Source organism: Ambystoma mexicanum, chromosome 9, assembly GCF_040938575.1.
Source record: "Ambystoma mexicanum isolate Mex_15411 chromosome 9, UKY_AmexF1_1, whole genome shotgun sequence".
NCBI lineage: Eukaryota > Metazoa > Chordata > Amphibia > Caudata > Ambystomatidae > Ambystoma > Ambystoma mexicanum.
In genome coordinates, this window is record NC_090931.1 from 1,514,223,378 (window position 1) to 1,514,250,503 (window position 27,126).

Sequence of the window (27,126 nt, forward strand, 5' to 3'; positions counted from 1 at the left end):
GGATCTCGTGGATCGCCTCTTCCGACGGTGGGGCACACCCCAGATCGACCTGTTCGCGACGGCGACGAACTCCAAGTGCCGGAGGTTCGCCAGCAGGTTTCCCCAGGCGAGGAGCATGGGCGATGCTTTCTCGTTCCCCTGGGAGGGCCTGTTCCTCTACGCGTTCCCTCCTTTGCCACTGCTAATCCGGCTCGTCAACCAGCTCAAGAGGTCACGGTGCAGGATGATCCTCGTCGCACCTGCGTGGCCGAGGCAGATATGGTTCCCGGACCTTCTGGACTTGTCAGCGTCCCCGCCAATCAAGCTGCCGGTGGACGCGGATCTACTCTCCAGGGAAGGAGGCGCCATCCTCCACCACGACCCGAAATCGCTGAACTTGCAGGCCTGGCTCCTGCAGCGCTAGAGTTTGGAGGATAGGACATACCGGCCGACTGCAGAGAGGTTCTTGCAAAGGCCAGGGCGTCCTCGACTCTTAAATGCTACGGACACAAATGGAAGAGGTTCTCTGTCTCGTGCCACGCACAGAAGATTAACTCTCTACGGATTACGGCCCCCCAGGTACTGCCGTACCTGCTGACGCTGGCCAAAGCTGGACTGGCACACGCGTCCATCAAGATTCATCTTGCTGCGATCTCCCGATACACCAGAACCACGGGCCGGACGTCCCTGTGGTCTCATCGTCTGGTGAAAGAGTTCATGACGGGACTGTTCAGATCGTTCCCGCCGGTGAAGGCGCCGGCCCCGGCGTGGGAGCTCAACGTGCTGCTGACCAAGCTCATGGGACCTCCGTTCGAGCCTCTGCACTCGGCCCCGTTGAAGTTTCTGTTGTTGAAAACAGCGTTTCTTGTGGCCATCACCTCCGCACGACGGGTGGGAGAGATCCAGGCCCTTTCCTGCAAGGCCCCGTACTTGACTTTTCACGACACGAGGGTAGTGCTCAGGACGCACCCCTCCTTCATGCCCAAGGTACCGTCGGACTTCCATCTCAACGAACCCTTGGTGTTGCCTGTGTTCTTCCTGTCGCCTTCGTCGCCGGCTGAGAGGACTTTGCACTCGCTGGATGTGGCTAGAGCGCTGAAGTTCTACGTGGACCGCACGAAGTGTTTTCGGAAGACGTCACAACTCTTTGTGAACTTTGGACCTGTGAATCAGGGGAAGGCTCTCTCGAAGGCTTCCATTTCCAGATGGCTCTCCGGCTGTATCATGTACTGTCATCGGTTGGCAAACCGACCCCTGCCTGGCCGTCCGAGAGCCCATTCCACCAGAGCGATCGCAGCTACCACGGCGTTCCTTTCTGGTGTGCCCCTGCTGGACATATGCAGGGCTGCTACGTGGAGGTCAACGCACACCTTCACGAAATTTTACTGCGTCGATCGGGATTCCAGGGAGGAGTCCAGGGTCGGCCAAGCAGTGCTGCGCAACCTGTTCGCCTGAGGTGAGCCTGGTGAGGAGGTAAGATGCTTAATGTTGAGTTTGATGTAATGCTTAATGTTGAGCCTTTGCCACCTCCCGTGGTTGTGCATGTGTGTACTGCTATGTATTCTTTATTCATGAGCATGTGAATCCATGCCAGACCCCATGCTGGAGAAGGAACAAGTTACTTACCTGTAACTGTTGTTCTCCAGCATGGGTCTGGCATGGATTCACATGCGAACCCTCCCGCCTACCCCTCTGCGGCTCTTCACTTGGTCATACTGCCACTTCACGTGCTTCCAAATCTGAAGATGGCTGCCAGAGGCGGTGCTTAGGTAGAAGGCAGTCATTGGCTGTGGTCAGTATGACGCAGAGACCAGTGATTGGTTATTACTACGAAAGACAGATCAGAAACGAAACTGATACTGGTTTTTTCTTTACCGAGGATTCCCAGCCTGACGACGGGGAATATTCATGAGCATGTGAATCCATGCCAGACCCATGCTGGAGAACAACAGTTACAGGTAAGTAACTTGTTCCTTCTTTGACCTCGCACTTCATAATGCCAATGGTCCTCGTAAACCCAGAGCAACCAGATCGTTTGCATGCAATTAAGGCATACATTGATAGCGGAGCAGTTGGAAATTATGTGGACCGCGAATTGGCTTCCAGGATGAACTTACCTCTTTGTCCAAAGGTGGTTAAAGACGTCATTACCACGGTGGATGGGACGGAAATCGCCTCCGGACCAGTGACCTATACCACTACTGAAGTGACGATACTAGGCCAAGACGGGCATCAGGATGTAATTGTGTTCGACGTGATCAAGGCTCCTCAATTCCAAGTAATTCTAGGGATTCCTTGGTTGGAGAAACACAATCCTCAGATTGATTGGCGAGCAAAGACGATAAAGTTCCCAGAGTGCACACCAACTTGTTATCCACGACCCAACATTGGCCTAGCGTCAGTAACGGCTGACGGTCCACAATTACCTCTAGAGTATCGAGAGTTCCAAGATGTTTTTCAAAAGGAACAGGCTAACACCTTGCCACCCCACAGATCATACGATTGTCAGATAGATTTGCTACCTGGTGCAACTCCCCCTTGCAGTAGGATTTACGCCCTTACCGAGCCTGGGAACCTTCATCTGCGACAGTATTTAGACCAGTACCTGGCCAATGGCTTTATCCGTCCGTCGAAGTCCCCTGCATCCTCGGCTCTGTTCTTCGTACCAAAAAAAGGTGATCTCAGAACCTGTATAGATTATCGTGCTCTGAACCAGGTACCCCTTACCTCTGATCCCGGAACTCCTTGACCAGGTAAAAAACGCCTGTATTTATACTAAGCTTGATCTCCGGGGAGCTTACCACTTGGTACGGGTCAAGGAAGGAGATGAATGGAAGACGGCCTTTCGCACTATGTATGGGCTATTTGAATACCAAGTGATGCCCTTTGGACTATGCAATGCACCGGCCGCCTTCCAATATTTTATAAATGATGTCCTCAGAGAGCTCATTGATGTCTGCGTTGTCGTCTACATAGATGACATTCTTGTGTACTCATCTTCAGAAGCTGACCATCGAAATCATGTTAGGGCGGTCCTTGAAAAACTTTGCCAACATAAACTTTTTGCCAAGCTCGAAAAATGTGTTTTTCATGTCACTGAGGTTGAATTTTTGGGATTTATTCTGACACCCAAAGGAGTCCACATGGACTCGAGAAAATTAGACGCTATCCTCAAATGGCCGTCTCCTACTTCCATGAAAGGCGTTCAAAGCATGCTAGGCTTTGCCAATTTTTACCGTAGATTTATTCCAGAGTTTTCACGAGTGGTACAACCCATCACCGCCCTCTTAAGAAAAAATAAACGCTTTGAATGGTCCGCAGAAGCAGAACAAGCCTTCCAAGAGCTAAAGGCTAAATTCACCTCGGCGCCAATACTGAAACACCCACACCCGGACCTCCCTTACATCGTTGAAACCAACGCCTCCAGCTTAGCAATGGGAGCAGTCCTATCACAAAGAGATCCAGAGACTAACCAACTGCATCCTGTGGCATTCTGGTCTCGGAAGTTCTCGGCGCCTGAGATCAACTACACCATCACAGACAAAGAGCTTCTAGCGATTAAATCAGCCTTTAAGGCATGGTGGCATTATCTCCTCGGGGCTAGACACACCTTCACAGTGATCACCGATCATCGAAATCTGCAGTATCTGAAAACCGCAAGGCTCAATCCTCCGGACAGCTTCGCTGGGCTCTATTCTTTGCTGAATTTGACTTCGTGATCACTTATCGCCCCGGCAACAAGAACGGCAAAGCGGATGCTCTTTCCCGAATTGGAATGGGAGATATCGTTGCCAATCCAGAACCTGTACCAATAATTCCTGAACAAAGGATCGTGGGTCTGATTTCTTCACAATCCATTGAGGATATTGAAGAAAAAACTAAACAACTTGTAACCTCACCAGACTTACTGAACTGGTTACAAAAAGGAAAAGATTTCACCGTAAGCAATGACTTGCCTTATTTCCAAGGACGATTGTTCCTACCACACGCCGATTTACAAAGACAGGTAATCTCCTGCTATCATGATTCATTAATTGAGGGTCACCCTGGCATTCCCAAAACCACAGAAAAGGTGAAGAGACACTTCTGGTGGCCTTCGTGGAGAAAAGACATAAAGGAATTTGTGATGTCCTGCGGTGTGTGCGCTCAAAACAAGGGTCAGAAGAAGAGGCCGGCTGGTCTTCTGCAACCATTAGACATCCCACCGTGTCCCTGGCATACCCTTTCCATGGACTTCATCACAGACTTACCCTCCTGTTCCGGGTACAACACCATTCTTGTTATTGTGGACCTGTTTTCTAAAATGGCCCACTTCATTCCGCTAAAAGGCTTACCTTCAGCAACAGTCCTAGCCAAAGTATTTCTTGAAAACATTGTCCGGCTACACGGCATCCCGTCAGTACTAATCTCAGATAGGGGGAGCCAGTTTATTTCCCACTTTTGGCATAGCTGTTGTCGATTAGCTCAAATCGATGTAAGACTTTCGACCAGCCATCATCCCCAGACCGACGGGCAAACCGAGAGAACAAACCAGACTCTCGAGCAATATTTACGATGCATGCTACAACAGTCGGAGAGTAACCTGGAAGGACATCCGTTGGATAGCTGAATATGCTTACAACAATTCAGTTCATTCGGGTGCCGGGAAGAGTCCCTTCTACATCTTGTATGGGATTCATCCTCGAACCTCCAACCTTGATCCACCTCAAGATCTTGGAACACCCGCCATGGATCAATTGCACACCGTTATTACCCAAGCTTTTAAGGAAGCGACTGCACATCTACAACAAGCTAAAGAGAGATACAAAAAAGGAGCAGATCAACACCGAAGCAATGCCCCTCAATACCAGGTTGGGGATCAAGTCTGGCTGTCCACCAAACATTTATCGCTTAAAGGGCCTCGCACCTTCAACCCCAAATACCTGGGACCATATCCAATTACGGCCATAATTAATCCAGTGGCCGTTAAATTAGAATTGCCAACCCATATGAGAATACATCCTGTATTTCACGTATCTCTTTTGAAACCCATGCAACCTGGAACCAGATTGACCAATCCTCCAGAGCCCATTCAAGTGAATGGGGAGCCCGAATTTGAAGTAAAAGACATTTTGGACTCTAAAATCATCAGATCGAAGCTATTCTACCTAATCGACTGGAAAGGCTACGGACCTCAGGAAAGGTCATGGGAACCCTATGACCACGTCCATGCTCCTCGTCTAGTCCAGAAATTTCACCAAACCTTTCCCGATAAACCAAAACCCCCGGGGAGGACAAGTTTGGGAGGGGCCTTGAGGGGGGGTGCTGTCATGGGCGCTACTCCCGAGGGGCCAGGACTGGCCCAGCGCCCTCGGAAGCAGACCCGTCTTCCACTACTCCGGACCCAGCAGACCCCTACAGGGGCCCTTTGGACCGTGTCCTGGCACCTTTGGCGCCAGGCTCATGAAGGGTTTCAGTCCCGGCGCCATAGGCGCCGGCCTCATATTGATAAACAGTGTAATAATGCTTGGGTGGACTTACCTGAGGCAGACCATGCTGCATATTTACCCAGAACAATCCAGTCTGGTTGAAGTCCCCAGCCATCAGGGCTGGGAGGAACTATTCCCTCCATTCAGGAACTCTTTTCTTACCTGGGTGGAACCGGTGGAAGAACACACACTGGAAGCACTTCTCTGCTATTTAAACCACACCCGATGGAAAACACGTGCTTCGCGATATTCTGCAGCAGCAGCAGGACGCTCACCGAGTCGGCTCCTGCATTCCAGGTCCAGAGTCATCTTCAGCTTCCGCGCAGCAACCTGTGGATGAAGAAAGACACAGAACAATACTTACCAGATCCCGGAATCCAGTCACCGGCAAAACCTGCAAAGAATAAACATAAGGTTAGAAAAGTGCAACTCGCTCGCAGCCGCGCCCGCTTACCTGATCCATCCGTGATTGCAACGGAGCTAACCGCGGCCTTCTCTTCGGCAACTTCTCTGCACCTGAAAGGCAAAGGACATCATTAAAAAGGGGTTCGGGTGAAGGCAGTCGCATTCATCTTAACTTACCAGTTTTTGCACGCGCAGTAGCGGCCGCATCAACCTCAGCATCCAGACTAGACGAGGAGCATGGACGTGGTCATAGGGTTCCGCATCAACCTCAGCATCCAGACTAGACGAGGAGCATGGACGTGGTCATAGGGTTCCCATGACCTGAAAAACAGGAAAAAGACATTATTTGAGGTGCCATTAAAAGTGGCCAACGATCATTATACTTACGTGCATCGGTACGTGCAGTGGCAATGGATATAAAGCCCGCAGCATCCCGGCACCTGAAAACTAGAAAAAGGACATTATTAGAGGTGCCATTAAAAGCGGCCAACGAACATTATACTTACGTGCATCGGCACGTGCAGCGGCAACGGAAAACTACGCCCACAGCATCCCGAGGCCCGAAACAAAGGAAAGGGGACATTATTGAGGTGCCCATCTTTTAAAGCCTAAAGACTACAGTATACTTACAGGCATCCGCTCGTGCAGTAACGGCGGCATCGCTCTTCGGCATCCCAGCACCAGTTCCACAACTAAGGCCGCAAAAGACTTGAGCCTCAACACTGAACTCATCCAGTGACGTAACTGGAATCCACGCACCCCTGCACCAGACGCAGGATGGAGAGCTCAGCATTTATACACCTAAGGTGAGAGCTCGCCGAGACAAGTAGAAAGCTAGGCTGTGGGAGAAACTGGCGATTGGTGCGAGAAGGAATCCCATCAAACGGTGATTAACCCTTTTTCTTCCACCTGCAGAAAACTTACCCTGCAAGTCAGACATTCGATAAGAGGAAGCCCAGTCCTGAGAGTCGTCCGAGCTCTACGCTTCTCAATTGAAGAAACGATAGCAGCCCAGCCGGGATCAGCGCCTCCGTGGGAATCAGGTGAGCGTTACACAGGCATCATAAATTGACTCCAACATTACAAGATTTCTCATTCCCTCATAAGTGTTCACCTTGTAACCTTTAATCCATCTCTCTGTTTTTCAAACACTCACTCACCCAGGTAGCCCAAGGGGTACCATCATTCCTTTTGAGGGTCCTAAACCTCTTAAGGTACTGGGAAGGGGTTTTCCCAAATCTAGCTATCAAAGCTAGTTTCACACATTCATAATCCTTCTTTTCCAACTCCATTACCACATCAGTTGCAACAGGGGGGAGCCTAGAGAACAACCAAGGAAGTAGCTCATTCCCTGTGATGTTCTGGAGCCCATGATTATATTCAAACATTTTCAACCAATCCAACACATCCAACTTAGGTTCATACATACCCACCAATTCCTTAGGCATCCGGGGTCTTTTGGGACTGGAACGCCTAGAGGAACCAGAGGAGAAAGAATCATTTTCCACAGACAACTTTTTCATTTCTAGTGCATGATTAAGCTTTATTTCTCTGAGTTTCAACTCGGCTTGCTTCTGCTCAGCCTGGGCATTAATTCTTCTGAACTCTAGCTCTTGGTTTCGTTCAGATTGAGCAATAAAACGTTTGTACTCTAATTCAAGCTTCATTTTTTCAAATTCAAAATAAGCAGGATTACATGTGGGACCTGGTATAGGCCCAGTAGGTGCAGTAGGTAAGGCAGACAGAGGCTCAGAATGGCTAACTTCATTAGGTTCACTGTCCTCTTCTGACTCATTATCAAGACTTTGATTCATATCAATACCATCACTGTTTTCTACATTTGCTGGGGGGGTAGATTCCTCTGTACCACCCAGACTTTGGTTTTCTAACAGTCTTTCTACAAGTTCCATTTTCTTGCCCTTCTCAGGGAGATTCTTATGTCTACACAATACTTTTAAGCAATCAGCAGTGTTGGCAGACAATGATTCTAGGGTATAACTCTCCATAGCAGACATAGTTAGAAAATCAGCTTTTTAGTGATAAGCATTGTGGTTAGTTGTCCTAAAGTATTCAAAAAGCACACTAAAGTGTATACTCAATACAAATGCCACCGCTTTACACCAGTGTTAGGCAAAACCTGTGCAGTTCCCTCTGGGACCACTGCAAAATATTTAAGACTACAGGTGGTTGGCAGTAAACCCAATTGGTAGCAGTCTCTACCACCCAGATTTACCTGGTAGTTGTGGCTGAGCAGTCAGACTTCTCTCAAGAAGACTTAGGCAGTATACAGAGTATTCACAATAGGTCAATAGAACACAGTAGAACAAGCAAACACTGACCAGAGCTTGGTGTAAAAGAGATATAATTATTTATTTAAACACACACCTAGTTAAACACACTGGCCCTAATATCAAGCAGTTCAAAAACTAAGTCACTAAAAGATATACACTCCCTTCAACGATTATTAGACCAGTCTTAAGTAAAGCAACACTTATTTTCAGACAGCGGTGAGCGCTTAATGAAGATGGCACTCTAATCAATCGGTTTAAGAGGGCGAGAAAGGCAGAGCAAAGATAGCAACAGATGCCAACACTTTCGGAGAACACAGTAGGAGAAGAAGGCAGGTTAAAACCATCAAGTCAAAGTTAAAAAATCCGGACCCACTTTAAGAGGCTCCGGTCGAAATCTGTCCAAGGTCACACGGTTGAAAGTGCCAAAAAGTCTCGCAAAAGGTTCAGAAAGAGTTGGACCAAAAGAAAGGGACCAGTTAGATGGTCAAGATGGCCAGCCCAGTCCAGAGGGTTAAGGGGTTATTGTTACCTTGTAGCAATCTTTAGAAAGGGAGGCCTGGCGGACACGGTACCTTAAAATGGTGAGAACGCAACAGCGGGGGCAGTTATTCCTGGCAGCGGGTGCAAGTCGGTGCTTCGTCCGGGGGAAGAGAGGATCTCGTCGGGGAGGAAGACAGGAGTCCGTTGAACTGCCAGGGAAGAAACCAGCCGCGGAGTTCTCAATTAAAAGGAGCGGCCCTTTTATTCACGGTCCAGTGGTAAGTGGCTATCCGGTTGCCGGGGTGCTTGGCACGGGCAATTCGACCACAAGACGTCCTGGGATGCGAGAAAAGAAGGTAAACTGGTTGTGGCCACCAGTCAAGGGAAGAAGACTCTCCAGCAGGGAGATCTCCTCTGTCGTTGGGAAGTGGCGAGTCGGTTCAGCAGGGCTCCACCGGTGGTGTCGTCGTAGCAAGTCGGCTCAGCTTCTCCCTCGTCGGATTTTCAGGTCCTGTGGCGACTTCTGAAGCTCCAGTCCCAAAAGCCCTGCTTTTATGCAAGAAACCCCCATTTATTCAGCCTAGCTGTCAATCAAACATACTAAGTGGTGAGCCGGCCGGCTCACTACTTGGGCCAATCACACAAGAGTGCGACTTGAGTTGCCACGGCAACTCAGTCCTGGGTGCCTAAACCCCCTCCGACACCCCCTGTGGTACCCAGACAGAATGGCACCACTTTTGGAGGCTTCTGTGGAGAAGCCCGCCAAAAAGTGGAACAAAGGGCTCGACTTGGGTTGGAGTCACAGAAGAGAACACAAATGCCATTTTAGAATCAAGTTCTGGCAAAAAATTACCAACCGGTGAATTAATATTAAATAAATAACCCGCCGGTATGTTCGTGGCTATAGGAATTAAATAATTAAAGTTGGTAGCCTCGAACAATGGGAAAATCCCATAGAGATATATTTGCGGTTGAATATAAAAAGTAGTATCCACTGCCACCAGCCAAAACTCGATCAGGGGGGACGGAGACGTGCCCCCTCGAATAACAGACCCCGGAGCAATCGAATTGCCCCGACCAGTACGTCCACAATATGATGGTTTGTACTGGTTCTGTTCAGAATTGAAGACTAGTAAAGTCAATGGTGACTTTACATGCCCTGGGAGACGTTAGTCAGTCCCAGGGTATGGAGTCTATACTGGGGGGTCACTATGACACCCCTGTGTCACTGCACTGAGGGTGCTGTGTAACACACATAGTAAAAACACATGAGACCCTATGGAGTAAAAGAACCCATTGCCCATAAAACACATTAATAGTCAAAGGAACACCATAAATCATGCCGAAGAGTGGGAGGAAAAGAGTCTCACTCTTGGCAGGAGGAAAAATAAACTCCAGAAATCCAGCAAAGCTGCTGGGGGACTCACTAGGTTAGGAAATTCAGCCTAAAGAGAGAATTCTCCCTAACAACAATCACAGGGCTTGAAGATGTACCCAGGGTTTACCCTGGCTCCCCATCACATGTATGCTGCCACTCTTCTTGGTCCGTATAAGATCCAAAACTGGGAGGCTTTGGAGAAGTTCCAGGATTTGCTTCCTGCAGATACCCCAGAGGAAGTCTTCTGGCTGGCAGAAGGCAAGGAAGCAGCCTTACAACAGCTGTGCATTAGCAAGGACCACACTGACACATCTGCAAAACGATGGCTTCCTCAGTCTGCAGCGTAAGGCATCTTATGATAAAGACCGCCTCACTTCATTCTAACATCCTAGACAACGTTATGGCTCTGCCAAACCTACAAACTGGCGCTGCGACTACTAAATCTTTAAGCGCTCTTTATACTGCTTTTAAGCCTGGATTCCAGTCCTCAGCGGCTTTCAAAGCATTTAAGGCTGAATGCAAGTCACTTGCTTCTTCTACAGGCGGCTTGGCCATTTAGAAGAAACATGAATTTCATTCAAAACCAGCAGTGTCCCCTTGCTCCAGGCTACTGCTGCGGGGCCAGGTTGACACCTGAGCGGGGATGAAATCAGAAAGGATCATTGCCAGTTTCTCAGGTTCACACTGGATTGTGAACAGTATCAATACCAATGCCTTCCTTTCAGCCTTAATGCTGTCTGTCGTGGCAGCTCACAATCGTCTTTAAAGGATCCACATACATCCTTATCCAGATGATTCGTTGATCAGGGACTCGCCGGTAGAGGGAAATCTCCTCAGCCTTGGTCGTGTACAACAATTTTCACGAATTGGGATTTTGTTTCAGTAAGGCTAGAAAGGCCCCATAGTCTTGTAGCACCGGAATGGCAGACGTAACCAATGGAGTGGCCCAAGCAAGGGCGTTACCGACCATGTTTGATATCATAAATCTGATTCTGCAGTGATCAGACGCATATGTGCCAGTGCAGAATGTAAAGTGCACTATGCAAGCATCTATACATTCCTTGAGTCTTTTTGGTGATCCGTCAAACTTTCTTAAAGCCAGACCCATAGTGGGAAGAAGATTCGTAGGGCGGTGTTCTCTTGCATTCACTAATTGCCTCAGAACATTGTTCTCTGTCTTAAGACTCTGTTCTTCTTGAGTTAAGCCTTGTACTGCAGCTAGCAGTTCTTGTACTTGTTCTGCAGTAGCCATTGGGCCTCATTACGAGCTTGGCGGTAGATGTGCCTGTTCTACAGGCACAGCTACTGCCAAACTTGCTACCGGCACCGCCACCCGCGAATGGGCAATTACCGGCCCATTACGAGTTGAATGGGCCGGTAATTGCCCATTCGCGGGTGGCGGTATTGCCTGGCTCCCCATCCCCATTATTCCCCATAGGGCAGAATGGGGTTGGGGAGCATGGATGCACCGGCACCATTGATAACACTGCCGGTGCAATTACGAGTTATGCTCGCAGGTGCCTGACAGCCTGCCAGGTCTGACCCGGCGGGCTGTGCGGCACCCGCAAGCATAACTCGTAATTGCACCGGCACTGTTATCAATGGTGCCAGAACTCGTAATTCGGCGGTACGGTATAAATGGTGCCGGTGTCTTGGCGCCACCGTTCACACTGTACCGCCAACATTATAATGAGAGCCATTGTCTCTTGGCATTGCAAACTGTCAAAGACCCCCTTTTCTGTTCCGCACCTGAACCTTCTGACGAGGTATGAGGGGATTGTCGGTTGGGGTCTTTCCCTTGCCCTTCTTCTTCTTTCTGGAGGTCTTCTGTTCTTGGTAGGGGTATGTATGGCCTGCCACGAGAAGCAGCCACTATGCCTGTCTGAAAACAGCCTAGACAAGGGACTCACTCCCCGGGACATCCAGTTAGAGGAGAAAAAGCCACAAAGCACAAAAAAACCCAGATGGAAGTCTAGCAGAAAACGGGTACCGTTGAGAAGGATTTCAATTGGGAGGTCCCATTGTCCAGATCCAGAACCTTCACAAAGGAGGAAAGGAATTATTCCAGCTAGCAGGTACCAAAGAACAGCAGAGACATAGCAACAGGGCAAAAGCAGCAAGCAGGACTAGTAGCAATCACGCAGACAGTCAGTAGAAGGATGTGGAGGAAAAGAGTAGAGTCGCTACAAGAAGAAACGAGCAAAGGAAGATACGGCTCTGTGAGCGAGAAGGAAAGAAAGAGAGAACTAACGTCTTACCCAAGAGGAGAGCTAAAACGGGTTGCAACACACCGTTGCGGCGGACTGAAAGTGAACAAATCCTACTGGTGGCAACCATGATGGAAAAAGACTAGAGCAGGCAACAGGGAATAACGTGACGGAACGCTAATGGCAGCCTGTCCCTCTCCTCCGCAAGCGCCAGAACGGAAATGCTGTGACAAGAAATCCTTGACCCAACCCGATGAGATACCGTCTGATTCCAACTCCATCGTTTCTTTAAGAACGGGAAATATGGTGTTCTGCTGTGCCAAAAGGCATTTTCTCAGGAAGAACAAAGCCTTCCATTTGACCACGATCGAAAGGGATAAGAGATGTAGCTCATACCGTATCAATTGTATGGGAATACTCTGGGGGGAGATGCAAGACCTTTTTGCAGGAGATGCCTTCTATCGCTTTCCAAAATACCCCATTGAGATCAAGTTTGCACTCAGCACCGTAAGTTAAAATCGGAACCACCTTCTGCTTGTAGGAGATCAAAAAGGACCATGTCATCCGCATAAATAAATAAAATAATAAAATTAAGCAACCAGTGTATGCGATGACCGTTCAATCTGGGTGGAAAAGCCTGGGCTGACGTTAGCGCAGGGCCCAAATCCAAGATGAATAAGTTGAAAAGGGCCGGTGCCAAAATGCATCCCTGCTTCATACCTCGGGAAGTTGGAATTGATTGTGTGAGCTTACCAGAAAGGTCCATTCGGACTTTCAGAGACGGGTCAGTATATAAATCTTGCATAATATTTAGCAAATATAAGGGGCAATCCCTGTTGAGCCATTTTTTTCAGAGGGGGTTCCCTGGCCACATAGTTGAAGGTGGTCTGAAAATCAATAAACGCCCCATTAAGTGATGACTTCTGTAGCTGCATTCTTTTTGAAGAGCCCTAACTAAAGTTTTTTAGCCAGATTGAACTTTCCCTCGCCCACAGCAGCAATTCCTTCAAGAGGATCGAGGCAAATAACTTTCTTGGCGCATCTAGAAGAGCGATCGGTCTGAAGTACCCAGGAGATGTAAGATTGCTCTTCTGGGATATCGGTACCACCGTTGACTTGTGCCAGGAATCTGGGATATATCTCTGCTCGATCACCTGCCGGAATCACATGAATAATATTTCCGCCCACATCTTGCATTTTGAAACACAATGTTCAGATGGCCGTCAGGCCCCAGGGGCCCTAGAGTTGCTACATCTAGAGATGAGGGAAAGGATGACATTCTTGTCAATCTGCAAGGGCCAAACCACATTCTGATCCAGAGAACAGGCAGCAAACACTTTTTCTAAAATGATCAACCCAAACCTCTTCTACAATGGTGGTCAGTTGTAGAGGAAACTGTTGCGGAAAGCATTTGCCTTTGTGGCTCCTAAGCCAATTCTTATATTTTCGCATCTGCTTCTTAATCCCCAGCCATATTCTCTGAGGATGTAAATTAGACATTGGGCCTCATTACGAATGTGGCATTAAGGCAACAATGGCGCCGGTAGTGCTACCGGCGCCTTTGTTACCGCTCCGCCACATTACGAGTTCTGCTTGCCGGTGCCGGATTGCACTCGTGGTCTGACCAGGCGTGCAGACTGGCACCCGCGAGCAGAACTCGTGATTGCACCGGCACCGTTATGAATGGGGATCGGGAGGCCGGCCATACCGGCACCCGCAAATGGGCAATTACTGGCACATTCATCTCATAATGGGCCGGTAATGAGTTTGGCGGTAGCCCCTGAACAATGCTATCAAAGGTCTGTTTTTGGTGAAAGATCAACATATTATTAATTGCTCTCTTTTGTGTGAACAGCCTTAGGGCGGGGACATCATTATCAATATAGTGCTCATCCTGAGTCCCAGTCCTGCGAACACCCAAGCTGAGACTTACGTTGCCTGAAGGTATCTCCCCCCATTAATCTCCACCCTAGGGGTATATAATTCTCCCTCCCACGAGATAAGCTGAATGGACCGGTCTGTTCGTAAAAAAAAAACAGTGGTCACTAGACTTGGTGAAAATAACTCCACCGTTGTCTATGATGGGGAAAACATTAGCCGTAGTCGAGTGTAGCTGATTGATTTCCCCTGTGCCGAGTGGTGAACCCCCGCGGGGTCCGGAGACATCCGCCACCTTAGATAATACACGATCTACAGAATACAGACACATGCAATGTAGACCTCCTGCAATAATGAGGGCAGTAGTGTCTGTGGCGAAAGGGCAGGCATCTAAGAGGTCGGCGACTGCATCCAAAAAGACCTCATTGGAAAGAGCAGCTAGATTCCAGTAAGCATTGATTAATGCAAAAGTACCACATTTCTTCAAATGTGGAGACGTCCATACGTGTTTAGTAGCCAACATGGATGGGTTTGGATCCTTCCAAGATGTGAGCTTCATGCCGCTGTTATTACGCATAGCTGTTAATAGGCTGGAGGACAGGCGACCTTTTGGGCATTGTAATGCTAAAGAAGCTATAATAGAATAGCCCTCCATAACTAGAGCAGAAGTGAGCCATGTCTCTTGTAACATAAACACATCAAAACTAGTCAGGCAATTTCCCAAACCTCTGCAAAAAGTGTCCAAACCCTTGAGTGTTCCAAGATCCCATTTTGAAATTGACCAGCCCCACCCTTCTGCTCCAGTTAACTAGACTTCACAACAGGGGCTAATGCTCCAGGGAACCAGTCCCAATTGTCTACCTCCGTACGACCCAAAGGTCGTCTCACAAATTATGTTACTCTTGGTCCCCCATTGCTGAATGAAAAACAAGTCATCTTCATAGTATAAACAGCCAAATCAAAACTGGACTTAGCCGCAGGGACACTTTCCACCTTCTATTGGAGAAAAGCATCTTAATTGCCCTCCAATACTTCATAACCCATTGGCAGCAACTATTGCACTGCGTTAACAGTCCGTGAGGGAATATGCAACAAACCCCTATCCAGTAGATTGGAGCCAATGAGTTCCACTTGTTCAATGTCTCTAGACTGGATAGAACGCAGGAAAGGGATACCATAACAGAAGGATAAGACAGCTGCTCTTCATAGAAACAACTCTCTCCAACACAAGATGGCTGACAGCGGCAGGCACTGTCCATGCAGAGGAATAAACTGATAAGTCCATAACATGTCAGTGTTTGTCCTCCACTGGAGCAGCTTGGACTCTAGAAATAGCTGAAACAAGCCCGTTGGGGATACCATGACGCAGTGCCCCAACATGTTACACTTGTGCCAGAAATAAATCCCACCAATGGTACTCTGTGCTCTTCCTGTGGCTGGGTGTGGCCCCTATTATGCTTCTGCCCCAGCAAATATCTTTTCTGCTCCAAGGTAAGAAAGGCAGGAGATGGCCACATCCTTGACACCACCCCCAACCCCAGGTTTAAAGATACTGGCAAGGAATAACTTGTCGGGCCATGTGAAGAAAAGCCTCCGGCCGAGAGAACCCCACAGAAGCCACAGGCACGATTTGCGAGGAAGCCATACCCACGGAATGTGTGGATATGTTCATGAAATCCTCCATGGCAGGGGGAGGCATGCTGGTTCTCCTCCAGTGGGTTCTCCCTTCACGGCCTCAGTAGTGCTTTCAGATTAGATGTAGCTGATTGCAGGAGCAACTCTTTCGTAGGCTTTGCTGTTTTTCTTTTTTTCCAAGTACCACATCCCACAGAACCCATCTCCACCACTGAGGGAGATCTTAAACATGTTCTTGAGGCATTAGAGCAAGACTTTAGGACCGGTTTCTGATTTTTTTTATTGCTGTTAATTGTTTCTCCATGACAGGGGTCTTCGGTTTAGTCTGAGACAAATTAGAGTCAGAGGAAACCGTGTGAGAAGGAGTAGGACGGCCGTTCCTAGGGGGGGTCCAATAAACAAACAATTGATTCCGAGACATTCTAAATGGTCTTTTGAGCAGCCAGTTCCATGGGCTTGTAGAGGCAATGCTCTGAGCTAGTAAAGAAGTTTCTAGCCGGCCTTGAAGCCGTCAAAAAGCCCTCTATGAATGAGATGTTAGAATGCATTTGAGCCAGCATCCCCGCTTGGTCATTCAGTTTTACAGTCAAGGGCATCCACACCAAGTCTAAGCTAAGTAAGGACCCTACAACGCCTGGTACCTTTGCAGAAGAAGCTCCCAATGATCTTCATGGGGTAGTCTGTGCAAATGACACAGAGGAAACCCTCCGACGAGCCTTGAAAAAGATTTGGGGAGGCTGGTAGGGGATTATCCTGCATGCTCTCTTGTAACAGAAAGTTACAGTGCTCCTTCCCCAGGCCACACAACCTCAGCCCCACTGGAACCCTGTCGTACTCCAACTCTATAACTGAGCTTCCCTTTGACCCAGAAGAGGTCATTAGCTACCTTCAGAACCTCCTCCACCTCATGCATCAAAGGAGCCTCCTCCATTATCTGCACATCCTCAGAAGTGCAGCACCTGTAATATGATCAGGGTTCAATAGCAGCACAGGGGCCGACAGGGAGTCACTTTCCCTAAATTGCAATGAGGAGTTTGAAGCAAAGTTCAAATTCACCATTTCCGGCAGAGAGTCAACGGCCATTAAAGGGATAAGTGGAGTCGGTGCCAAATAGTCAGCTGGTGCCTTGCTTTGCAGAGCTTAAGCCTATGACATGGTTGTCAGCATTGTGTGTTAAAAGCAAAGAAGTCAGTAGTATCAAAAAGGCACTTACAGGTCGCTCACCGCCAATGCTGGCTCCCGCTAACTACGGCAGACTGCCTTGACTCTGCTGAGACACTGCGGCGCTCCACACAGCAACAAGGCTTATTGCGAAGCCGCCTCCTCTCCTTCCAATGCACACAGTAAGCAGTAGAAAGACTGCCAAATACACTTGTTCTCCCAGTAGACTGGCGTGACTCTGCGGTGCTCAACACAGCAACAAGGCTTATTGCGAAGCCGCCTCCTCTCCTTCCAATGCACACAGTAAGCAGTAGAAAGACTGCCAAATACACTTGTTCTCCCGGTAGACTTCCTTGACTCTACGGTGCTCCACGCAGCAAGAAGGCTTATGTCGAAGCCGCCTCCTCCCCTTCCAATGCACACAGTAAGCAGTAGAAAGACTGCCAAATACACCAGTTCTCCCAGTAGACTGGCGTGACTCTGCGGTGCTCCACGCAGCAAGAAGGCTTATATCGAAGCCGCCTCCTCTCCTTCCAATGCACACATTAAGCAGTAGAAAGACTGCCAAATACACTTGTTCTCCCGGTAGACTGCCTTGACTCTACGGTGCTCCACGCAGCAAGAAGACTTATATCGAAGCCGCCTCCTCTCCTTCCAATGCACACAGTAAGCAGTAGAAAGACTGCCAAATACACTTGTTCTCCTGGTAGACTTCCTTGACTCTACGGTGCTCCACGTAGCAAGAAGGCTTATATCGAAGCCGCCTCCTCTCCTTCCAATGCACGCAGTAAGCAGTAGAAAGACTGCCAAATACACTTGTTCTCCCGGTAGACTGCCTTGACTCTACGGTGCTCCACGCAGAAAGAAGGCTTATATCGAAGCCGCCTCCTCTCCTTCCAATGCACACATTAAGCAGTAGAAAGACTGCCAAATACACTTGTTCTCCCGGTAGACTGCCTTGACTCTGTGGTGCTCCACGCAGCAAGAAGGCTTATATCGAAGCTGCCTCCTCTCCTTCCAATGCACACAGTAAGCAGTAGAAAGACTGCCAAATACACTTGTTCTCCCGGTAGACTGTCGTGACTCTGTGGTGCTCCACTCAGCAAGAAGGCTTATATCGAAGCCGCCTCCTCTCCTTCCAATGCACACAGTAAGCAGTAGAAAGACTGCCAAATACACTTGTTCTCCCGGTAGACTGTCGTGACCCTGCGGTGCTCCATGCAGCAAGAAGGCTTATATCGAAGCTGCCTCCTCTCCTTCCAATGCACACAGTAAACATTGTAGAAAGACTGCCAAATACACTTGTTCTCCCGGTAGACTGCCTTGACTCTACGGTGCTCCACGCAGAAAGAAGGCTTATATCGAAGCCGCCTCCTCTCCTTCCAATGCACACAGTAAACAGTGTAGAAAGACTGCTAAATACACTTGTTCTCCCACAGACTGCCTTGACTCTGCTGAGACTTTCTAAACAATATTCTCAGGGGCATGTCATTTTGTTATGCCAAACTTCGTGCAGATCATCAGCCCCACATTTCTAAGCATCTCATAATGAGTCCTGCTATGGAAACAGCAACGTACACGCCAGAGTACAATAATGTATGCATCAGGGATGTGGGCAACAGGCCCCTCTTTCACCCATCATGGCTGCATCTTGAGTTAAATAAACAGGGCAGAAAGGAAGCCATGCCTTGGGCCTCCAGACCCAGTTTGAGGATTGACCTGCTTACTAGCGTCAGTTTGTCGTTCTCCGAGGGGCCTCAAACATGGCAAATAAAGCACTTCTAGGAAGGGTCTCTTGCCAAGGCACGGGAGCAGTGGCACGTATGACGTGCTGTGACAGACAGATGCACCTGTCTAGGCAATCTACAAGTTGCTCTAATCGAGCACTCTTGGGACAAGGGCCACTGTTCTCACACGCACCTGCGCAGGTACTCGAGCAGAAATACTCCTTGCTGTCGGGTACACACAGGCTTAGCCCCTAGTCTCCGGCCGTGTGAGAATCCCATACACCCACAGATGGAATCGAGGTGGAGTCAGCCGAGACCCACATTGCAAAGTGACATGGGATAATACATTCGGGGCTGTTTGAGGTGGCTGTGTGAACAGCAAAACAATGTACCTCTTCTGACCCTACCGCACAGGGACGCCTAGGACACCACAGTTCGCTGCCAACGGATACTCAAGCACCGCAGTGCGAACACTCGGGCTAAACCCAAGGCATGGAGCCTCTTGACAGGTTTCTCCAGTTACAGAAAGCCATACAAACACAGTACAATGATGTGACTTTACTTGGATGTGGGGGAACGTCCTCCCCTAGGCAAGGTGAGGGAGACTTGGACGTTTTAAAAGGAAAACCCCTAGCCCTGAAATGTAATGTAATGTGTGCTCCCTTTACCAGAACCTGAAGTCACACCTGGCTCCAGTTTCCAACTCTCCCTTTCTCACTAACAGAGGTTCCTGCCACGCCCAGTTGTCAGAAAACACATCTGGGATTGGTTCCGATGCACGTTCCTCAAAGGATGGCTCTCCCCTGTGTCACAATTTCCTAGTACCACACTGCTCGCTCTGGTGATGGCCAAGGGATTGTGATGATGTCCCTGCTTAAAACAGTGAGAGAGCGAAACATAACCATTAGTGCTATGTGGGGAAAATACACAAACACACCGACACAACACAGAACAAGCAGCCTGCTAAGGGCCCAGATTGAGCAAGATTTGCGAGTAGTCTCCAGCGTAGCATTGCCAGGATCCCTGGGGTCAGCGGGGGCATCGGGGGCTTGAGGGCAGCATGTGCGCGTGGTTCACTGTCCATTAGCAGTTAGAACGAGCTTCTCTTCCGGGGCGTTGCGTCCATTTCTGCATCTTGATCTTGGGGAGTAGGCATTGCTCTGATACTTGTGATGGTTGGTGGCTATGGATGGATGCACGGCTTCTGTATGAAAGATATTTTAAGAAATAAGTCTGTTCCAAGATGTCTGCCATATAGACTTTCCCTTTCATGTGGTATCTATTCTGGAAGCGTTCTCCCACTCCAAGAGGGCCATTGCTAACATGTCCTCTTCCTGTCACAAGGCAGGATGGAGGTGTGTCGCAGCTCTTAAAGTGTCCATGGTTGCTGCCGGTCTCCTCATTGCTTGTGTATCTTGTGTTCCGGTTAGTGGCGCTCAAGGCTGCACTCTTCCTAGGTATTTCAGGCACTCTAGAGCCTTTGATAATTAATGATGCTGTGGTGGGCTACACGTCTGTCATCCAGACAATAAATAACTGAGTGTTCTCTTCATTTCCCAGGGCAAGCAGAAGAATTACTAAAGTGTGTTATTTATTGTATTGACAGGCCCCCTTATTGTCACCACTGTCTTTTCATTAAGAACGAAAGAAAAGCAAGACCTGTGCCCCAGTGACAGCCGGGAGAAGGCGGCAAATATTCACGGTAGGCATTGCACATTATTCCTTACCAAACAGTCCTGCATAGCCCCCTTCCCAACTTCCCCTCACTACCGTGTGGGAAAAGCAGGAGTTCCCAGAGGAAGTTGGGTGATGCAGGGAGTGTCAGGGAAAGAAAACAAAGTAAGGAAGAATGACTGACTGCGAGCAATGGATGAATGGAAGGAAGGAAGGAAGGAAGGAAGGAAGGAAGGAAGGAAGGAAGGAAGGAAGGAAGGAAGGAAGGAAGGAAGGAAGGAAGGAAGGAAGGAAGGAAGGAAGGAAGGAAGGAAGGAAGGAAGGAAGGAAGGAAGGAAGGAAGGAAGGAAGGAAGGAAGGAAGGAAGGAAGGAAGGAAGGAAGGAAGGAAGGAAGGAAGGAAGGAAGGAAGGAAGGAAGGAAGGAAGGAAGATCTAACGGAATGAGGGATGGAAGAAGAGAAGGAAGGAGCAAGCCACTAGGAGGGTCTGAAAGGATGGGAGAGGGGGAGGTGAGTATTTGGGAAGATGGAAGGAGCAAGCCATTGGGAGGGTCTGAAAGGGTGGGAGGGTGTTAGGTGAGAACATGAAGTGATGGAAGAGGAGAAGGAAGGAGCAATCCACTAGGAGGGTCTGAAAGAATGGGAGAGTGGGAGGTGAGAACATGGAGGTATGGAAGCAGAGAAGGAAGGAGCAAGCCATTGGGAGGGTCTGAAAGGGTGGGAGAGGGGGAGGTGAGAATATGGGAAGATGGAATGAGCAAGTCATTGGGAGGGTCTGAAAGGATGGCAGAGGGGAGTTGACAATATAAAAGGATGGAAGAAGAAAAGGAAGGAGCAAGCCACTGGGAGGGTCTGAAATAATGGGGGAGGTGAGTATTTAGGGAGATGGAAGGAGCAAGCCATTGGGAAGGTCTGAAAGGGTGGGAGGGTGTTAGGTGAGAACATGAAGTGATGGAAGAGGAGAAGGAAGGAGCAATCCACTAGGAGGGTCTGAAAGAATGGGAGAGTGGGAGGTGAGAACATGGAGGGAGGGAAGCAGAGAAGGAAGGAGCAAGCCATTGGGAGGGTCTGAAAGAATGGGCGAGTGGGAGGTGAGAACATGGAGGGAGGGAAGCAGAGAAGGAAGGAGCAAGCCATTGGGAGGGTCTGAAAGGGTGGGAGAGGGGGAGGTGAGAATATGGGAAGATGGAAGGAGCAAGCCATTGGGAGGGTCTGAAAGGGTGGGAGAGTGGGAGGTGAGAACATGGAGGTATGGAAGCAGAGAAGGAAAGAGCAATCCACTAGGAGGGTCTGAAAGAATGGGAGAGTTGGAGGTGAGAACATGGAGGGATGGAAGAAGAGACGGAAGGAGCAAGCCATTTGGAGGGTCTGAAAGAATGGGAGAGTGGGAGGTGAGAACATGGAGGGATGGAAGCAGAGAAGGAAGGAGCAAGCCATTGGGAGGGTCTGAAAGGGTGGGAGATGAGAACATGGAGGGATGGAAGAAGAGAAGGAAGCATGGGCCCAAACCCGCGAGAGTTTCCAATGCCCCTGTGTACTCCCAAAGCTTGGATAGAGTGGGGAAAGACCCTGTGCTGGTCCTGACTGGAGGCATTGGTAGCTTTGCTCAGTTACCACTCTCCTCTGAGCAGACTGCCGACAAGGCTGGTGTGTTGCATGTCATGTGTTGGGTAAGCTGATGACCAATACTCACTCTGATATTTGCCTACTTATTAGTTTGGGCTTAGTTTTGGCTCTTGCTTGCGACACCTACAAGCTGAAACTATTGCATTGGAGTACAGATAGGGAGGAATGACACATGAGGAGGAACACTTGTTTGGCTATGTGCCCACCCCTTGCCTGCCCTTGGCCATGCTAACCCCGATGGCCATTCCCACCCATTCATGCCTCTGGCCGCCTAAAACACTTCCTCATGAGAATCAAGCCTTGCCATCAGGCTTTGCATTCAAAGCACATGCCAGTGTTGGTTCAAAGCAGCCTTCTGGGAGTTAATGACTTCATTAGAGTTGTAAACACGCTACTGGTGTAATAAAAATGTCTTAAACAGGTCTGCACTCAGCCACTTGATTTATAGGCACTCTGCATATGCTTCACTGAAGTCCTGTTAAAAATAAGCATTGGCAAAGCTACTGAACAAGCATTGGAAGAGCCAACAGTTTTGGCTTGTGCATACGTTTTAAGCTATTGCCAGGCACTGCTATTAGATGCCCAGGTACTCGCACCATTTTTCACTCGCTACCACCAATGGGTAGTTAATACCACTATGGCTGTGCCTGGCAAGTGCCATTCCCGTATCTACACAAAAGTCATGTCTTGGCTTGTGTAGTTGGTGAGATGGCAAACTCTTCTCATCTTGTTAAATTAGCCTTTACTTAGTTTCATGGCGTGTGGTGCACAGTTGGTGGTCTCTTATCCGTACAGTCTGGGAGAGCCTGCTTTGTTCATGTTTTGTGCTAAATAGTTCTCGATCACCCTGAGTTGACCCTGACTTTGCTCTGTGGTTGGAGTGAGGTTTCATGCTGAGAACTGTGATGGGAATAAAAGAAAGGGGATGGAGATGCCGTGGATGGAGGGACCGTGTTGCTGCGTTGGGGAACCTCGCTAGGAAGCAACGGAGCACTACACAAGTAATTTGGGGTTAACAGAGTTTGGTGAAAGGGGAGATTACAGGTTACGGCAGCTTGGATATCCCATACTACACGGGCAGTATGTACCTAGGAGTATCAGCTCCTATGTGACTGGTAGGCATTGTGTGGAGTCACCACTGTTAACTCGCCAGACTACTGCTTGTAAAGTGTATGTAGTGGAATGGGAGTTAGAGTGGGATAGAGAAGGGTTGCCGTGTGTTTTCTGTGAGGGATCGGGTTGTGTTGTCCAGATCTTTGGTCTACTTTTGTGGTGGTCACCTCCAGATGTGTGCTGAATGGGTTAGTGCGGGCCATCAGGCATGACTGGCAGTGTTTGTTTGTTTGTTTTGTATAGCGCACCTGACCCAAGGGTATCTGGGCGCTAGTGAGTAAGAAGATGGTTACATGTTACATTTCAGTCACAAACTGCATTTGATACGTAGTATAAAGCAGGAATTCAGGTAATACATAGTACATACATGCATTCAGTCAGTCAGATACATAGTACAAACATGCATTCAGTCAGATACATAGTACATACAATTCATAGTATAGAGCAAGAACTCAGATACTACATAGTACAAGCTTGAATTCAGTATGAGGGAGGCTACGCTCGCAGAGTAGTCAGGGAGGCATAAGTAAAAGAGAGAATTAGGTTCATTCTTATTAAGTAGCCAGGCGATAACACTACTCCTGAACTTTGCAAATACTTGGATGGATTTGATGTCCGGTGGGAGTGTGTTCCATAATTGGGAGGCTGGAGCCACGTACTCGTTTTAGGTTGTATCTTGGTACCACTAGGCAAGAGGTGTTGGTAGATCTGGTGGTGCGGGTGGGGGTCTTCGCGTGAATTGTTCGGTGAGATAAGGTGGGGCTAGGTGGCAATAAGTGTGATGTCAGTGGAGGGTCAGTTTGTCTTGTGAGGCAGGTACGCTGCCATTATTGGGAAAGCTGCAGGGGAGGTAGCGGTGCAATGAGGGAAATGGGGAGAATGGCAAGCTGGGAATTGGGAGACAGGGGTTGTAGTTGTCTTGGAGAGAGGACACTAGTCTGTCTCTCATGATGCAGGTGCTTCTGGATCTTGTATCTTTTCATGTATCACTTAGACTCCATTGGGTTAGACTGACTTTTTGTTCGCTTGATGTATCGTTTTCCTCCTCTTCTTTTTTCCTTTTCATTTTAATACATTTTTATTCTTTCTGTCGTCCAAAGATCCTTTCCCCTGGACCTCTTGTTTGTCATTTTTTGATTTTTGTAATTTAGCTCACATTTTATTTTGATCAGCTTTTCTACAGCAGTCCTAACTCTTGCACTCAGAAGCGCACTTCGGTACATGTTTAAGACTGTAATCAATGATCATAGGGTTGGGAAACTGGAGGAAACAGAACCTAAAGTGGAGGACATCGGGGGCTGGAGGAACAGACAGGAGGAGGGATGGGGAGATGCACAGGAAAAATAGAGTGATGGAGAAGTGGTTGTTAGAGAGGGAGGGAAGGAGACAGAAACCGTGAGGACAACCAGGGAGAGCGGCATATAGGTGAGGGGTTGTCTAGAGACTTAGTGGGCCTCATTACAGGTTTGGTGAGCAGTAAATCCGCCAAAATGCCACCAAACGGAATTACAGTTACCACCACTTCGTCTGGCTGAATTACCTCCGGATTGCAAGTAGTGGTAGGCCGTCTTAGGCCCCAGTAAATTTCAGTGGAATTACCACCATTGGTAATTCTGCTCACAGTAATTGCACAGATTTTGCAGTTTTTGGGGCAGTAAGGCAGAAGAATTACCTCCAGTATTTTGCTGGTGCTTTTTCTTCCACCTTGCCTCCAAACCCATAGTTCAGTGGTGCGGTAATCCAGCTGCATTGCAGCGTTAACTCTCCACACCGCCAAATTAGTAATGGGGCCCAGTGACAAGACTTAACTTTGGGAGTAGCATCACAAATGTAACAAACGATTCCTAAACAACGGAGAGTGATATGGTTACAATATTGTTGCTCTGTTCGGGGGATAGCCCAGCATTTGTTTTTTTTGGCAAGCGCAAGATTTCTTGCATATATTGAGTCAGAACGACAGTCATTTCTACACCCACAAGAATTAGGATGAGGGAACACATGTAAATATATCATATACATACAGGAATTCAAATGCTACATGGGACTACAATCAGAGGCACATTCAGGCCCAGAGAATGGAGATCATGGCCATTTCCTTTCATACAACAGGTGACACCATTACCAACCCTGAAGAGTCCATCGGTATGAAGAGAGAGGAAAGACTAAGTCTGGTCCACCCCCCAGACCCAGATGCAAGAGAAAGAAAGGATGACTGTCTCAGCTCAGGTGAAGCAGAGGGTATGATACCTATTTCAACTCAATATACATTACAAGTCCCCACGTCTGCCCAGCCCTGCTCCTATTCCCAAAGCAAGACCATTGCCAGTAATATTCAAATGCTGCAAACTTTAGAATTAGACAATGAAAAACTTTACCATTTGAACTTACGCAGCTGTGTTGTTCATTTCTTTACAAAATCAGCTACAATGCTTGGTTGTAAACTTATGTTTCAAGCAGTAACTCTTTTTTTCTGCTGGATCGTAGGTCGGTCTGTGGCGCTATTCCGTAGAGTGTCTTTCAAGGCTACACAAGTCACCTGTGCAGATGTGACCATGGACTCTACTTGTGTTGTGATGACGTTTCACAGAACCAGTGTGACACTGGAAGACGAGTTACAGTATCACAAACGTTGACCTCTAAGAAATGCAGGAAGCACATTGGAAGAGCGTTACACTCTGGAACTTTGCAGCGATAGATTCCTCCTCTGTTCCATTCAGTCAGGAATATTTCCTTTGGAATTCCAGTATTGAATTGCTTGGAAAGGATTATGTTTATTGTAGAATTTCCTGCTCTACATGCAACATCCCATGCTCTGTCAGGCATAGAGTGTTGAAGGTAGAGTGTGGAAGGATGCACTGAGAAAGGCTGTTAATGATGTGAGAGCAACTGCAGTGAGGAGCCGGTGGGCGTATATGTGATAGGCAATAAAGATCATCTTACCTGCCATTCGTATCCTGGATCTTTTAAGTGGCGATGAGGATACAGCACAGCGGCCCACCGAGTAGCTGTACCCAGCGACCATCCCCTGTCCGACGATCCGTCTGCAAAGGCAGAACCAGTCTGAAAGCAGAAGATCCTGCTTTCTTTGAGGTCATCTGAGGAGGCGTGAGAGAGAAGTGGGAGACGCCCAGGCCTCCAAGAAGTGGGAGGCATCCAGGCCTCCAAAGACCCCTGGTTTTGAGGACGGCATCCAAATCCGAGAGGCGCCCAAGCCTCTGAGATGGCCTGGCATTAAGGAAAACATCCAGCCCTGCTGCTGAGAGGCCCAGAAGTAAGTGAACAGCTAATGAACGGCCACCAGCAGGGGCCCCAACACCAGTGCAGAAAGCAGTGCCAAGCGCGAGCTCTAGGAAGAGGCATGGGCCCCATCCCAGGCAGAGTGTGTGCAACAAGCACGCGACCAGTCTCTTTGCGCGGCCAGTCTCCAGCGTTAGAGAAAAAGACATGCAGGGCGTCATGTCCATAGAAACCAATATCAACAGTAAAACACAAATCACGCTAGCCACAACACGTTCAAGGCTTCAGGAGCATCACAATACCTGCATTGACAAAGGGATCCAGGAGCAACACTACCAAGAGTGTATGAAGAGGTTCACACTGTCTTATTCCGTGTAAACCGCCTATAGCGGACACTAGCTATATACAGAGCTTTTCCAAAGGGAGCACAACAGCCAATCACATGAAGAGCATCTCCACAAACTGAAAAGAGAATACTACAGAAGCAAACAAAAAAATAAATACATGAATCATCATGCAGGGAATCCCTCCTCCCAACTACTTTCTAAATACCATAGATGAACCCCCCATACTGTGGAAACATTGGAAGACGCGTTTTGTTAATTATGTGTTTGTAGCAAGTGAGCGGAAGAAATGCTTACTTATGCATTGTTTAGGCAATTACGGTCAAGAACATTTTGAGAATCTTCCTCCTCCGTTAAAGAATCAGCAAGCCTCACTGAAAATGAAAAATGTATCAGGATGCTTGACAAGCACTATAGTAAATCTGTGGGCATCATATTTGAAAGACATCACTTTGGGAAAAGGAAACAAGAATATAGGGAGACAGTTGAACAATATATTGCATCCCTTGGAGGTTTAGCTATT

At 48.4% G+C, this 27,126-nt stretch overlaps 1 protein-coding gene across 4 annotated transcripts in view; it reads left to right on the top strand.

Annotated features, from left to right (window-relative positions):
• LOC138489384 (zinc finger protein 1 homolog) overlaps positions 1 to 27,126 on the top strand; it is a 406,551-nt gene that overhangs the window by 267,966 nt on the left and 111,459 nt on the right. For 2 of the 4 annotated variants that reach the window (XM_069617104.1, XM_069617106.1), the window contains exon 3: positions 20,216 to 20,311. The exons of the other annotated variants lie outside the window; for them this stretch is intronic. In XM_069617104.1, the coding sequence (XP_069473205.1) occupies positions 20,216 to 20,311 (96 nt within the window). The remainder of the gene's footprint in view (positions 1 to 20,215; positions 20,312 to 27,126) is intronic. 4 annotated transcript variants of the gene reach the window in all.